This window comes from Micromys minutus (genome assembly GCF_963924665.1).
Source record: "Micromys minutus genome assembly, chromosome: 5".
Classification (NCBI taxonomy): domain Eukaryota; kingdom Metazoa; phylum Chordata; class Mammalia; order Rodentia; family Muridae; genus Micromys; species Micromys minutus.
Genome location: NC_137974.1, coordinates 52,435,102 through 52,451,635, shown reverse-complemented (window position 1 = coordinate 52,451,635; position 16,534 = coordinate 52,435,102). Strand labels below are relative to the sequence as shown.

At 37.7% G+C, this 16,534-nt stretch overlaps 1 protein-coding gene across 1 annotated transcript in view; it reads left to right on the top strand.

Annotated features, from left to right (window-relative positions):
* Positions 1-16,534, top strand: part of KCNH8 (potassium voltage-gated channel subfamily H member 8) — a gene marked incomplete at both ends in the record, with an annotated part of 386,577 nt that overhangs the window by 266,353 nt on the left and 103,690 nt on the right. Inside the window, 2 exons of the mRNA XM_080917518.1 lie at positions 1,204-1,361; positions 5,717-5,924. Of these exons, the coding sequence (XP_080773644.1) occupies positions 1,204-1,361; positions 5,717-5,924 (366 nt within the window). The remainder of the gene's footprint in view (positions 1-1,203; positions 1,362-5,716; positions 5,925-16,534) is intronic.

Genomic DNA, 16,534 nt, shown 5'->3' with positions numbered 1-16,534 from the left:
CATAACCAATGACAAGGTTGTGGCAGTCAACATAATAATCATGCTGTCAATAAATTCCTCACTTCACAGAACAGTTTTTATTTTTAATAATTTAAATTAGTCACAGAGTATCCCAATTATCAGATAATGCTGATCCATTCTATAGCTCAGACTTTCCATTGTTTTGTAATTACTTTAATTTCTAGTTACATTCATTGATTTTCCCGTGTACCTGATGTGATTTGCGAGGAGGTGAACCAATGTACTGTCTCAAAATAAGACCTATAGAGATATGTCTGTCTGCTAGAGTCAGCTGCTCACACGTGCCATTCTATTATGTGTGTGCACATTCTGAAATTCTCTGAAATCTGCATGCTCTTTTTCTTAAAGATAATATACATTTTACTGTACTTAATCCAGAAAGCAAGATGTCAGCCTGAGAAATACTCACTTTTATATAGAGGACTTTCAACTCAAGAAAATATGCTTGGTTTGGGGTTTGTCCTATGACTAGTACTCACAAGGATATTGTCTATGGTAGAGGGCTCAATAAACACTTAACAAAAGAATTATAAGGAAAAGTTTGAAAATTATTATATAACATACAAGATCAGAAGGGGAAGTATTAGCAATATTTGCAAAAAAAAAAAAAAAAAAAAAAAAAAAAAAAGCAGCAGCTGTACTTGGTAAGAAATGTGACTTAATGCCAAAAGTGAATTTTATATTCATACTGTTAAATTCTGTGCATAAAATTACTAATGTTGCACTCGTGGCCGCTTTTGGCCACGATGATTTGGATTAATTTGTGTGGGGGAGGGGGATCTCCTGACAAACTCTAGAATACTGCACAGTGAGCACTTGGTAATCTCCCTACTGCTCTAATGGCTGGAATTATTCAGCACCTGAACACAATATCTATTCAGTGTCCTTTGCCCTTCTTCACTGCTTTCTCATTACATTCAAACCATCTCATTTTCATTGAAACCATGAGGGTATTATTCGGAAATAGCTTGAAATTAATTTTTCTTTGATTTCTGTAAAATCTTATACACATTTCTTCCCTGACTGATGATCTTTCCTTCCCTTTCTGCCCTTCCTTCCTTCCTTCCTTTTTTGATTCCGTTTTCTTCTTTACCTTCTAAAAGTATTATTATTGTTGTTCATGTTTTTCTTTCTCCTTTTTTCCTCATTTTTTTTTCTTAATTGTCTTTTTTCCCCAAGCAGATATTATTCTAAATTTCCGAACAACGTATGTCAGCAAGTCTGGCCAAGTTATCTTTGAAGCAAGATCCATCTGCATCCACTACGTCACAACCTGGTTCATCATTGATCTGATTGCTGCCCTGCCCTTTGACCTCCTCTATGCTTTCAATGTCACAGTGGTGAGTAGACATCGTCCACGTGGCTTTTAAGTGATGTGTTTGGTTTTCATTTATTTTCTGTTAAATGCTCCTTGGGTTTTGTGACCTTTGTTATAAGCATGTAGAGATGGTCAGTGACATACAAGCCCAATTCTCCACTCGAAAAAGTGAATTCCTTCTGATCTCTTCCTTCAATACTCAGAAACAGAGTAGCATATCCAGAAAAATACCCTGAATCTGTAATAAACTTTGACCCACTAAAAAGAATTTTGATACTAAACTACCTCTGGATATAGAAGCGTCATTTTAGATTTTTAAAAGGAAATTGCCTGAAGAATTTGGTGGAGAAATGCAAAATATATATTGTTTGTGATCTTAGCTCTGTCTCTCTTTATAGTTTTATTATTCATTAACAGAGCTAACTGAACGCTGATCAGACAAAGAGGAATGCTGGAATTAGAGTAAGGAAATTGAGCTACTTCAGTGACACAACTCCAATGTAAAATGAGATTCCTGAGTTGATTAACACTTGTACTTTCTGTTCTTTCTTCTTCTCAGTCTCTTGTCATCCTGTTTCCTCACAAGGAAAAAAGTGTTCCATTTGCACTAGCAACTATTTTTACATTCAGTGACCACTTTCAAAAACTGTCAAGTGCTTTCTTATAACCAGAGAGATGTTCAGAAAGACCAATTTTGATTTGGCACATGTTTTTGTTGTTGTTCTTGTTTTGTTTTGTATTTATTATAGTGACCAACATTAGCCAGTAAACACAAATGTTCTAAACATTAGTTTAAATTAAACAAATTCCCTTATCAGTTGATAGGTCTTCATATACATCACATTCTTTTTGAAGACATTAATAACTGGTTTTCAAGAGTTATTGATGGTAGCCAAGTGATCAGAGTTTCAAATTCAGACATAATTGGCTTCCAGGTGAACATACACATTCTGTCCCAACTTCTTAATAGAGGTTTACATATTTGTTAATTCCTTATCTTGTAAGACTTTTGTCTTTTTTTTTTTTTTTTTTTTTTTTGTCTTTTTTTTCTCTTAGTTGGGAGATGGAAGGTAAAGTTGTCAAGCTACCACCCCCCCAAAAAAAGCTAGAACATATTAATTGTCATGATATCAGATAATTACCTAGGCTTTCTAAACTAGTTTCAAGATTGAATTTGTCTAGATAAGTACATAATGAAAGTAAAGTGACTAAAGAACAAATTTTACAAAGCTCCAACATAATCTAAAAGGAATATATGATGCAAAGTTCTATTGAAGTATTCTAAGTTCCTGGCCATATTACCAAATAAATTCTGTATAATGCAATCTGACTTTAAATTAATTTATACTTTGTCACTGAATAATAATAGAATTTTGATGGTCTATTTTTTTCTGGTTGCTGAAATAGGATAATGTTAAATATGTATATGTAATATAAAATATAAATATGTTCAAGAAATATTCATTGTATATTTCTATGCTGTTAACATCATTGTTGCAAAAATTAACAGGCAAGATTCTCTTACTTGGTGACCACTTCACCAATCCCCTCCCCATTCTGTTCAGTGTCTTGAGAATCTTAAATAAATAGTTTGTGAATAATGCAAGTCAGAAAAGAAAACAAAAATGAAAATAAACTTTCAACTAGAGATACTGCTTCTACTTTTGACAGGCCTGGTCATTTAAAAAGCAGTATATATCTGCTGTCCTTGACTAAGGTAATAAGTATAAAATGTTCTATTTGAACAGAAGAGCTTGTTCAAGATATTCTGTTCTTTTTCTAACAAAACATGTGATGAGAACAACTTCTAAGAAGAAATGTCCTTGGACATAGAAACTAAAAATAAGCTTGCTTTTGCCAGATTTTAAATGTGTCCAGTGAATACATCACCAGAGAAAAAAACTTATATTGCAGTTTCCTCTCTGTAGGCTTTGGCCCTGACTGCTACTAATTGCTCTTAGCAAATGTTTTCAATACATTCATATAGTCACCTGTAGAGTTCTACTGTGCACCTCACTCTTAAAGGTTCTGACAGAGACAAAATTAGGAAGGATGGGTCAAGTGCAAAAGCAATGGTATGGATTACCTACTATCTGAGCAAAAATTCAAAATGTTTTAAATTTCAATTTGGCACATGTGTTTTGTTGTTGTTTTGTTTTGTTTTGTTATGTCCAATTGGTAAAAGAGAAAACTGCTACTAGAGACATTGGATAGATACACTTGTCTATCCACAAGTGGCTTATAATTCTCATTCATGACAAAGTCCAGATACCTATCTCAAAAAGGAATAAGAATTATGCGGTTCCCTATTCATCAAAAGCCTGCATCCTCACTCACAGCAGGAAGCTACTGACTCTTGTGTGAGCAATTACTTTTTTGTTTGCAATGTCCCAGCATATCACCAGGGTATGTCATACTAGAGTTCACATGCCTTGCTTGTAGAAATGGTCACAGAAGGAAAGCTCCACATTCTTCCCTGAACCACTCCTCCTGAGGCCAGAGAAGATGAGGCACATGAATCAACTCCAGATTCAGATGACCTTCCCTATTGGGAGTTCCAGACCAGGCTTCACTTCACTTAAAAAATGACCTTAAAATGTCATATGTCTATCAAATCCAGCTACCTATTAAACAAAGTTCATGCACAATGATTCTCTAAGTGACAAAGTCAAGATTCTAAAATCCTAGCAGGTGATTCTATGATCCATACTAGCTTGGTATATGGTAGATGAGATATTCATGCTGCAGAAAGAGAAGAAAATTACGTGATCATAAAGAGTATGGAGAAGAAATAAAAGAGAAGCTTTCTTGGTACCTTTAAGAATCTCTTCTATTAGGATCTGTGAAATGACTCAGTAGATAAAAGTGTGTGCTGCTCAGCCTGATGCCGTGAGTCACATCTCAGGTTTCCATGTAGTCGAGAGAACCTACTACTAAGAGTTACCCTCTAATGTCCACACATGTGCCCAGGCAGGCAGGCAGGAAGAAAGGAGGAAACAGAAGGAAGGAGAGGGGATGAGAAGAGAGCAAGGGGAGTGAAAGGAAGGGAAAGGAAAGATAGGAGAGTGAAGATAAGGGGAAGAAGTAAGATGAAGGGAGAAAAAGGTTAAGAAAAGACTATTTTATTTAAGTGCAGAATAATTTACAAGGCTAGAATTAAGCACAATTTTTGAATATCTGTTTGTATGCTGAGATTTGAGTATCCTGTACCTTAATAATCTCTCCATTCATTCTTTTTTGTTCATTCAATTTTGTATCATTTGTTCATCGTTCAAATGCTACATAATGCTCTATATGTATGAGAGATAAGGGAAGATGGGTAGCTGAGGAGAGAATTATAATCCACTGACCTGCTGATTGTAGGCAACCCCCTTGTGGAGACTGACCTCATGTATGGTTATATTCTGTCCAGCGGAGGGTATAATCACCTTCTTTACTTATAGTTCTCTCCAAGAAATTAAATTGCCTACCAAACTCCCTTTCTATGTGAGTTGATACTCTGTTTTCTACTTAATGTTCTCTAAATTCTGTGAATGTGGTCAGAGCGCATGTGTTAGCTGTACCCCTCTTTAACATTAATTCTGACCATGTTCACCAACGGTATTCCACTCAATGCATGAACTCAAGACAACGGTCTTGAGTTCAAAGACTATAATTTAACTATTTATAAGTTAAATATATTTAACTATTGGAAAACAAAGGGCATAGGAGATGCAGGAAAACTCACAAGTCCATTTCATTTTGACTTTATAACACTCTAGAGAGGAGCTCGGGCTTGGAATTTCTACCTTCAATGTTTTCTCTGTTCAATGACAGTGGTAGAAGACAGCTAGGTTAGCAATTGACACAGCAGGTGCCCCTGGTACTTACTCAGGCTTATGGGTCTTTCCAGGTCTGTGTGGGATCCATTAAAACCTAGCCTCAGAAAATGAACACCACAAAATCTTAAATTGAAATGAGCTTTATTTTGGCTTTCTATGTTTTATTCAATATTTATGGATTACTGTTATAACCCAAATTTATTATCTGTAGAGGGAAAACAAAATTGACACAAAATTTGTCCAAGATGACAAAGAAATCTAGCACTCAGTGTGTCTTAGCTGCACAGCAATATATACAAATTTGTATATAGTCAGGTAGAAAATAGAGTCAATTGTAGTTAATAAAGTTAAGTTTTTCAAGAAAAATAACCTCTATAACTTTTAAAATATACATCACTTCGTTATTTCACCTCTTGATATAGTGTCTGAGGAGCCAAAACACATCTGCATCTTAAGCCATCATTCTTCCTCCCAGAGACTTTCCACATTGGGCATATGTTACAGAAAATGCTGTGCTGTGGATGTGTCTTCCAAACTGTGCTGTTCTGTCCCACAGGTGTCCCTTGTACATCTTCTGAAGACTGTTCGGCTGCTGCGTCTCTTGCGCCTCCTGCAGAAGCTGGACCGTTATTCTCAGCACAGCACAATCGTCCTCACCCTGCTCATGTCTATGTTTGCTCTTCTTGCACACTGGATGGCATGTATCTGGTATGTCATTGGAAAAATGGAGAGGGAGGACAACAGCCTTCTCAAGTGGGAAGTCGGTAAGGGCTTCTGTCACATTTTCCACTATTAGTTAAAATGGAATGTTGTGTAGATTTTGGGGGACATGAAAGTTGTCTTTGTGTATGTATTATTCTATTCATTTATGTATTAAATTTCTGTTATATGATGTTACATAGTTTATTTTTGTCTGTGTATATAATGCATATTCAGTACATTTTTAATACTCTAATACTTTCCTATTCCATACTATATTCTCATATTCCTTTCAATCTACTTTGTCTTCCACACAATCTTATAAATACATTCTTTCTTGCTAATGTTTTTTCTCTTTTCTTCAATTTAAAATATAAGTGATGAATGTCTTCTTCAAGAGATTTGCATTGTTAGCAACATTTATCAGGTTCACATTTAGGCCAAAGAAATTTTAAAAAAGATCTAAGTTGTTCAAAATATCTAGCAAGGATGTGCCAAATGGTTGGTTAATTTGCAATGTACTTTGACATTTTGCCAGTGCAGAGTTAGTATCAGTAAATCATGGGAAACTGCTCTGTGGTCCTCACTAAGCAGTAGAACCACAATAAAACAGTTGTTTATATCTGAGCTGGTCTTCTAAGGGAAAAAAAAGATAAGCCTTCCTTCCATTAGAAAAGGAAGCTACAAAAAGAGCCTATCATAGGCAGAGGATCAGTGATGTTGGAGAAGACAGGACCATTTACAAATATTTACAGCATTCAGTAGTTCCATAATCCACAAAAGTTTGGGATTTCTCTTTCAAATGTTACATAACTTTGCATAAATGAATGAGAAATACCAAGCACAGGAACACAGTTTTAAACCCATGTTAAACACGGGAAATTTATAGAAAATAAGTCTAAAGAAGTAGAATCTTTCGAGTATAAATTAGGCACCATCTTTGCACAGCCCCAGTCTATAGAACTAGCCTAACACCCTTTACTGGAGGGCTGCTGTTTTTATTTTTCTTTTGATATCTAATCAAAAGAATCTATTCCCCCACTTACTGTCTCCACCAAAAGTCAATCTTGATGCTTTGAAAGAAGCTCAGACCTCTGCAGAGGGCGTAGTAACAGGCCACTCCCAGAGAGACAAGTGCCAAGTGTGTTCCCTTGCTGAGGGAGCTGTGCTCAGCACATCCTGTGTGGGCTGTGCCAAACAAGCCTCGCTCAGCACAGGGAGTATACCACACCTTCACAGGACATCTCTAAAGGACACGCTGGAGATTTTGAGGAAGTAAGATGAGGAATGTTAACTCATTTACCAAGTTCTTTAAAAATAACAAAACAAACAAACAAAAAAACACCCAAAAATCATATGACCATGTTTTAATCTAGCTCCACAAAGCATCTGATCTGTTACAGCCATGGTTTTCTTCTGAAAAGGAGCTTGCGTTTCTTCCTTTTCAAAACAGGGTTTAAATATCTGGCTACGGTTCTAGATTCTCAGAAACGAAGGAAGGACATAAATCACACTATAGAGTGGAAGGCAAAGGTGTTCCTAGATTTAAAAAAAAAAAAAAATGAGATTCACCTGGGGAAAGGTGGCGAAGGAAAGAGATAGGTGGGAGAATCAAGTCTGATGTCACTAATGCCACTTGCTTCCCCCAGGTGCTCCACTGTTGTCTCAATGTGGTTCAGTGAGTGGCAGAATTGGATGTCTGCCCTGTTTTCAGTCTATATAAAAATTCTCTCTGTGGTCAGCATTTGATTCTACCTTATGCCTGGCCTGATATCCTTCAGACCCCAGACCTATACACCGATATTAATTTGTTAATATTGTCATCTGAGAGTCTAGCTGGAAAAAATCCAGCTTTCCCCCACTCTCAGATCACCTTGGATAAGGAATCCTTTCGGTTCTGCTTCTCCCATGGTAGTTGTGCTACAGACTTGCAAGCTAGATTTCGGTCCTCCCCTAAAATATGAAGAACACTTTTGTTCCTAAAACAGAGGGAGCCAGCAACCTGAAGTGTACAGGAGTTGCTGACCTCGGCCCTAGTGTTAGAGTTCATTGTAGCACAGATGTTGTAAGCCTGGTCTCAGCCAGGGACCGGCAGATTGGTACACCACAGTGGCAGGAAGGCTTGGAGGTCCCATCTGTAAACCTCTCCTGCCCTCCTAAGCAACTGTTAGTTTTGCACTGATTTAAGTTCAGCAGTCAGTACCACAGTTCCCTTGTCTACAACATAAGAACCTCACTAAACAACTAAAAGAGTCTTTTTCTGAATTCCATGATATAGGGATATATGGTTCTCATGAAAACATGTACTCAGAATTGTATGCTTCCTAAGAATATATGGAATATATGTTCTTATCACAGGTTATTGTCCATTGACCATCTGCTTTAGCCACCCAATATCAGCTAGGTTGAAGATGTATCTGCAGGTTTTGCTTGTTACAGAATCACTACTTTTTTTTTTTTTTAACTCAGATAAGGTGAAAGTAATTCCTTTTGGAGAATTAGATATCCTGTACAAATGGCCCTCGGGATGTGATTAGGAAGGAGGTACGCTCATTATGCCAGTAAATATGTTTGGCAAGGTCTGGACAAGGACTTTCCCTTCCTCTAAAATTACTTGTATAATTTGTACACTTATTAAATCATATGTCAGCAGAGATTTGGCTGCATGTTAAACAGAGCTTTTCTACCTGTTACTTCATTTTTACTCTGTAATCTTTTAAGTAGTGGTATATTTTGTTTGTTTTTGTTCCAATTACCATTACTCAAAAATATATCACATAAATAAAATCCTGCTAGAGAACACATTGTTCTTTACTTTTGTGGCTAAGTTATAGAGCAGGTTTATCTGTCTGAATGACAAATCTCTTTCTAATCATTGTCAATTTTTCAATGACTCTTCTTTTGTCCTTGGCAGGTTCAACCGGCAGCTAAAGTGCTTTGATGTTTTGTTTCTAAGCAAACCGAAGTTTATTTTTAAGCCTGGACAATGCTAAGTTTTTATAAGTTGTCTATTTTTAGAATGGATATATTGTGTTTATTGGTTTATGAAATCAGAAAGTGGTTGAAAATGATTTCCCTGGTACTCTATTTCAGTTCATATTTTCATGTATTTGAATGTATAATTTAGGCAATGTTGAGGTTTGTCTGGCCATTTATGAAATAATATACTAAGGAGGACCTACATTTATTTTTAATAGAATGAAGAGAATTAAACTGTAGGTTATGAAAGCCCTATATGAAAAATATTAGCTTTTCTTCTACTGTGGCTTCTCTTTAGAATATAGTTTTTGGCAAAATTGAATGGTAATTAGGTTACTGTGTGGTTTTCATGGTCCAGAAACCTAGACTTCCATACTTCTCTAGAAGCCTTTCTGTAGTCTTGAATATCAGGAAAATTATAAGGACGGTCTGACTGGAAATCGGCTAAGAAAGAGAGAACAAACAGGCTGGTTGTAGATTTGCTCATTGTCTAAAAATAACATTTTTAGATTTCCATTGTGTGCTTCATTCTGTCTACAAAAATTGATATATTGGATGTCACAGAAAGGAATCGTAAGCTATTCATATGACCTCTACAGCTTGTGCTTATTGCTAAGGTAGAGCTGATTGGAAAGGCTGATAAGCCTTATTAAAAAAAAATAAGCTGATGTCCTTTAACACAGAACAGCGGGATACTTGAAGAAACAATTAATTTTGCTTCCTCTCTAATGACTGTAAAATGAAGATAGCGCTGCAAGTCTCTTTGGGATTGCCAGTATTAAGTTATCAAACATACAAACATATGAGAAGAAGATTGGGAGCTATTTTGGTGTTTTGTGTGCAGTTCAGGGATCCTGAGTTTTGATCATCACATAGAGGCAAGATGATGACGAACAGGTGAGGATGTCATTTGTGGATCCACACTCACATACATGCACATAAAAGCCCTCATACATACATACATACATAGCACACATGCAAAGGTGAGATATAGAAAAAGTAAAGGCCAGTAGCCTTGTAGCTAGCACCAAGTCACTGTCAATACATGCTGTCACTACAGCTGCCATTTTAATACTATCATAACTACCCTTAGAATAAAGATCAATGAATGTCATTTTGCACAGGAAGTTTATTTAGAAAGTAATTTCAACATGTTGCTATTTGCCTTAGTTCAACAAGTCCCCTATATGAGATTTTATTCTCAATGTTAACAAAGTTCACTCCTGTTAAGATGTGACAGTTTTACAGAATGTGGATAAAGGGTAACACTTAATATTATAAGAAGGAAACTTATCAAAAGTGAATTTGAGAGTACATTTTAAAAGTTGAATGTTCCTTAGGCTGCAAAGAAATGTTTTGATTGGCCTCTTGTAGAGGCTGTATTGTTTTCTATGAGAATCTTCAATACAAGCAAAGTATGTGACCGGGTCTTGGAATATCATGCAGTAATGGAGAACTTACCAATTATGCAACGGGCACTGGATTTCACCCTCAGAGCTGAAAAAATGTCGGTGTAAGACTTCTCAGTTCATAGATGTGCATTTTGTTGTAATTATTATCACTTGTAGAATTCAATTAATGGCAGCTGTAAAGTTCACTTAATGACACTGAATGGGTTTTTAAAGAGCTCCATTGGGATCTTAATTAAGAAGGATCAGTTTCAAGCTGCCATCATTTAGGTTTGAATCCACGTCAAAGATTTGTAAGACTGTGGTTTTGCCCAAAGTGACGCCCATTATGGAGCTTCCTGACTAATTCTAGTTTTCTCATCTCTAGCAGATGTGGCTCTATAGCTTCTCCATGAGGCTGCTTTACATGCCTCTGATGCAGTGCACACTCCTGCTCCGGGCTTCTATAGTCGCCACCTGTGCTCTAACCAGGAATGGAGGCCATCTTCAAACTCTCTGACCTCCCTACCCCCAAGGAACAGTGTAGGAGAAAATCAACAGCAGTCTCCAACCCTAGTGAGAAAGTGAACCTTGTTCTTCACCCATATTCTGAATTAGGAAATCAAAAAGGAGATCATGCCCTGTTAACTCACAGTGCCTCCCTTCACCCCTGCTTCACGGTCCCTGAAGGGTGAATATGTAATGACCACATATTAGTCACACACCATCAGATATCTAATATCTACAGACAACCAAGACACAGAGAGACTCAATTTTGTTTCATTTCTTTTCCTTAAAAAAAAAATCTTCTTGATGAAAACCAACTTTGGGATGAGAAGTGGTTACTCAATTTATTGTTCATCATTGAGAAGTCAAGACACTAACTCAAGCCGCTAGTCATATCACAAATATAGTCAAGAAATGAGAGAAACGAATGTGCACTTGCTTGCTATTAGCTCCACATCCCCATACTACTCAGTAACACAGAAATAGTGCCACCTGTAATGGGCTGGGTCTTCTTACATCAATTAACCATCAGGACAGTCCCCCACAAACATGCCCACAGACTAGTTTGATCAAAATAATTATTCCTAATTAAGACTGTCTCAGCAGTTAATTCTGGGTTATAGCATGTTCACAGTTAAAATAGCCAGTAAAGACTCCTTGCCTTATATTCTATTACACATGCAATAGAGAAATTTTTCCACCAAGTAATATATTAGTGAGACAGCCAAAAATTACAAAGAAGGCAAAATGGACAAATATCTATCATTTAAATCTCATACTTAAGATTTAAAATACTTAAGAACTGTAGTAAAGTTGATGAAAACACTTAATTAAACCTCTCTACGAATCATAAGGCTCTCACAGATATCATCAGGGCAAGTGGTATTGGCTGGACTGTGAGGACTAGGTAATGCTCTTGCTTGCTATAACAATCTTCACTCCTATCTCAAGCATAATATTCCCTTAGTTAAACTCACTGGGTCAGTATTTCCATTCTGTACTTAAATAGTGCTTCTTGTTCTTTCTTAAATTTCTCAACTTAAGATCATAACATGCTGAATCTGAAAGAAGTAATCTATAAAAGGATATGAGGCACTTCAGCAGAAGTGGTAGTTTGTCTCTTAACTCTTAGGTTGGAGTAGGCTTATCTTTGTAGATATACTAAATCTCTCTCTGTCTGTGTGTGTGTGTGTGAGTGTGTGTGTGTGTGTCTTTCTCTCTGTCTCTCTCTCTCCCTCCCTTCATCCCTCCCTCTATGTCACTGTCTCTCTGTCTTTCTGTCTCCCCCTCCCACTCTCCCTCCCTCTCTCTCTCTCTCCCACCCCCCTCCTCTCTCTCTCTCTCTCTCTCTCTCTCTCTCTCTCTCTCAAACACACACACACACACACACACACACACACACCAGGAGAATCTAGATTGGAAGAAAAATATTCATATGTCACTTAGAATATTTCATTGGTAAGCTAAGTGCTAAGCCTCTTGAACTTCATTTGATAAAGCATCATAAATCTTATAGACTGAGGGTCTCTATCTCTAGTTACTAGCTGCTAAGTATGTTTAAGCCTCTTGTAAGGGAGGGAAAACTAACCAGGCCTGTGTATGGTAAGCTGATTACTTCAGTAAGTGAATCAAATTCTTCTCAAGCATACAGGATTTATTAGCACTCTGTTTTATAAGGCTTGTTTTTTTTTCTATTTCTATAGTTTTTTTTCTTTTATCTTTCTTTTTCTTTTTTTTTTCTTTCCTTTTTTTAGGTTTTGTTTTTTAAAGGCAGAGTTTTCCTGTGTATCCTTAGCTGTCTGGGAACTCCCAGTGCATACCATGGTGACCTCAGATTCACAGAGATCTGCCTGCCTATGCCTCCCAAGGGCTAATATTAAAGACATATGTTACCAGTGCCTGGCTTACCTGATAGGTTTCACAGAAACTATTATAACTCTTCAAGATATGGTTTTCCCGTAAGGTTTACATTGTGGGGAACCCATAAGATACAGAAGGGCGTGGCTGGGAAAAGTTGTCACTGTGTCTGGAGAGTTTATTGAGTCGCATCACTTACTGCTTGCAATGATTTGAATGAGATGTCCTCCATAAGTCTTGGGCCTGTTAATACTTGATATCAAGCAGGTATAACTATTTGGGAAGGATTATGAGGTCTGGACTTGTTGGGAGGGGTAGGCTTTAAAGTTTCAAAAGCCTTTTGCTATCCTAAATGTCCTCTGCTTCCTATTTCCGAATGAGGTTAATTCTTGGCTGCTACTCCTGCTTCACGCCTGCAGCCTTGCGGTCGGGACTTCTATTGCTTTGGAACTGGAAGCCCCAAATAAACTTTTCTATAAATTGTCTTGGCTGCTGAGTTTTATCACAGCAATAGAAAAGTAATACAAACACTGTTCTTGTCAAGGAACCACATTGAGCTCCCCGCACCAAAACTGAGTGACTCCCAGACTCCCAGCATCCCGTAATTCCAGCTCCAGCGTATCATGAGCCATCTTCTGGCCTCTGTGGGAGCATGCGTGCGTTACACATAACCTTACACAGACGCACACAGACACATGATTTAAAACACTAAGAAGAAATCTTAAAAGAAGGGCAGGAAGAACATACAAACAGGGCTCCTGGAGGTTGAAGGGAGCACTTCTGAGGAGCCCTGGGGATTACCTGGCTTCCTCTCTGTGGGTTTGCTTTTCTGGAACTGTGGAATACTAAGTAGCCTTGGCTGCCTTCAAACTCGGAATCATTCTGCTTTAACCCCTGAAACTGTGTGTCTATGTCACCGCTCCTAGCTTCTAACCCTTTTAAAAATAGTGCCTTTAAGTTTAAATTCTCACTGGAGCCGCCATAGACCTCAAAACAGAAGTCACTGGGTCTGCGGTACAGCCCAGCCCCTTCCTTTGCACCGAGCTCCGGGGAAACCTGTTTGCTTCCAGTGAATCTCTCTGGTACTCTGAGTAGCAAGGCTGTGGAAGTCTCGAGCTTGGGAGTCATTTGCAGCAGGAAATAGAGGGCTTTAATCTGGAGCGACACAGAACGTCCTGTCTTCTTCCTCTGCCTTGGCCTTTTCTAACGTCTTTGTTCCTAATACATGGCGGAGGTCCACTAGAACATGACAGCCATCACCACTAAAGCAGTAACATGCAGCTGTTTATCAGAAACCATTCATATTGCTGTCAGTTGTGGAAAATGAAAACCAGCAACTGGATCTGAACAAAGTCTCTAGGTCCCTATTCAGCTTTGGAAGACAGCGTCAACAAAACAAAAAATATTTCCATCTTTGGGTCTAAGGTTTTATTCTTTTGCCATAGAAATTAAATATTTTGTTTTTAAAACCCAGACTCCAGTATATCACTGCATTTTACTCATAGATATATTGGAAAAATGAAGAAAATTAAAATGTCCATCCAACATTGCTGCAATCCGAATTTGTGTTTAAAACTTATTAGGCATTTTTAGATAATGAAGAAAGAAAAAGACCTTTTAATGACATGGCTCAGTCCTTCCTGGAAGAGCCTCTATCTGTCAGGTAGTAGTCAAACAGCTTACAGGATTCCAGGTCACAGGGCTGTGGGGAGAATAGGGTAAAGTCACACCCAGAGAATAGTATACACGGACTATTCTTTGCCACAAAGTACATGCAGGAGGTCACAGTTTAGGACACAAACTCACAGACACAAAGCATCAACTGTCAGAGAAGCAGTCCTGGAGAACTTGACGGTATAATAAAATCTAAAAAACTCTGAAGAAGGAGCTACAATCATATTTAAGTAAATGTTAATAGTTTCTGCTGACAATTGAACAGCCTATTAGCTTGAGGGAGAAAAACAAACAACATATTATAAGAAATGTTATTAAACTTAGTGTTTTAATAGGAAAGAAAACCAATAATTTTCATCTCTTTATACTATAGAATACCACACATATCATTTCATAGTAAATCTGTACTAGAGAAAGATTATCCTCATCTATGAAATAGAAACAATAAACAATTCCTAACTGGAGACGTTACATAAGAGGAGCAACTTGGAAACAGCTTCCCACAGAATCCATGAGATTATAGTACAGAACTGTGTTATGATTAACACAATTATACTAACAGCTATATTAACAATATACACAAAAGTATATAAGTACAGATGTGTGTTTGTGTGTTTGTGTATGTGTGTGTGTGTTTGTGTGTGTGTTTGTATGTGTGTTTGTGTGTGTATGTGTATGTGTGTGTGTTTGTGTGTGTGTTTGTGTGTGTATGTGTATTTGTGTGTGTGTGTGTGTGTTAATAGACAAATATAGATGCACTTTATACCTCCAACACTTGTCTAAGCTCCATCAAATCTAGTCTGTTCAAGAAAGGCAACAAGCACCTCCCTATAAGGTCATTCTATTTATATTAATTTCTCAAATCCGTCTTTGTTCGGTGATTAGAATTAAATTATTCCATTTCTATATTTTTCGTATCTCATTACTAGTATGTTTAATAAACAGCATATTTATTAATTAAGAGTGTACTGCTGTGACGGGCTGCCAGTAGGCAGAGGGTGTCTGACACTGGACTCTGCTGTTGACTAGTGTGCTTGTTCTGAACACTTCTGGATTTCCTCAGTGTTCAATCGCACGTAAGAAAGGGTTGGATTGTTCCTTCTATGAAATCTGGTAGTCCTTACAGTAACTACAGCTGTGTTAAGTGTTCATAGGAGTCATTATGAAGCTATTTTCTTTTCTAGTTTTGTTCCATTATCTGCATTGTAACACCATAACCTGGTTCCTGCCACATTTGAGTATTTGCCTCTGACCTCTTAATCTTTTAAAAAAAAATATTTTATTTTATATGCTATATTTTGAGTGAAAAATATTTTAGTGAAAAGGAAAAATACATTTTGATCATATCTTTCACCTCCCCAAATTTCTTTCTTATCTTCCCAACCTCCCTATCTAACCACCTAATCACTTAGGTTTCTCTCTCTCCCTCTCTCTCTCTCTCTCTCTCTCTCTCTCTCTCTCTCTCTCTCTCTCTCTCTCTCTCTCTCTCTCTCTCTCTCTCTCCCCTTCTCAAAGAAAGTAGCATCCTAGAAAACAGAAAAACAACATTTAAAACAAGCAAATAAAAAATACCCCCTAAAATGAGCACAAAAAGCCCAGAGTCTGGAGTCTGTTCCCTGCTTGCCAACTATTCCCGGGCATGAAGCCTGGCAGGGAGTGTGGTTGACGTGCTCAGTTACACTGACGTGCAGAAAGGAATCAATAGCAAGTGGTTTCTGGGTTAGGGGTAAGGCTCTGTATTCACATTCCCTTCTAAGTGCCAGCATACTTTGTGGTTAGAGTCTGCACCGGCTGGTCCTGTGAATGCTGCATGTCTGATCTCATATGCACCTCTGCCCTGTTGTGTCTGAACGATGTTGCTGTCTTGCTTGGTCTCATGTGCTGTGGGTAATTTTAAAAATCATGCTTTCTCCTTTGCCTGAGACCACGGCTAGTGCTGGTGGCTTAGTTAAGGATTGACCACAATCAATGCCCAACCAGGAAATGCCCCTCTTTTGTCTTTCCTGTTAGGGTAAATGGCCCAAATATGGGTCCATCTTTTGTTTGGTACAGTCCATATCTCTTAAATCCAGAGGTCTCCCCCAAGAGATACCTTTTCAGTCTTCAGAGATGCTCTTGGATCTTAAAGGTCTGTACATGCTGCCCCAGACTCAGGCTTGCAAGAGTCTCCTTTTAGTGTATTCTTGATACACCTACGATGTCAATCCCTGGACATGTTACAACTTTCGGCCCCTTCCCTTCTACTCTATGCTGTTTTCCTCAGTGCTTTG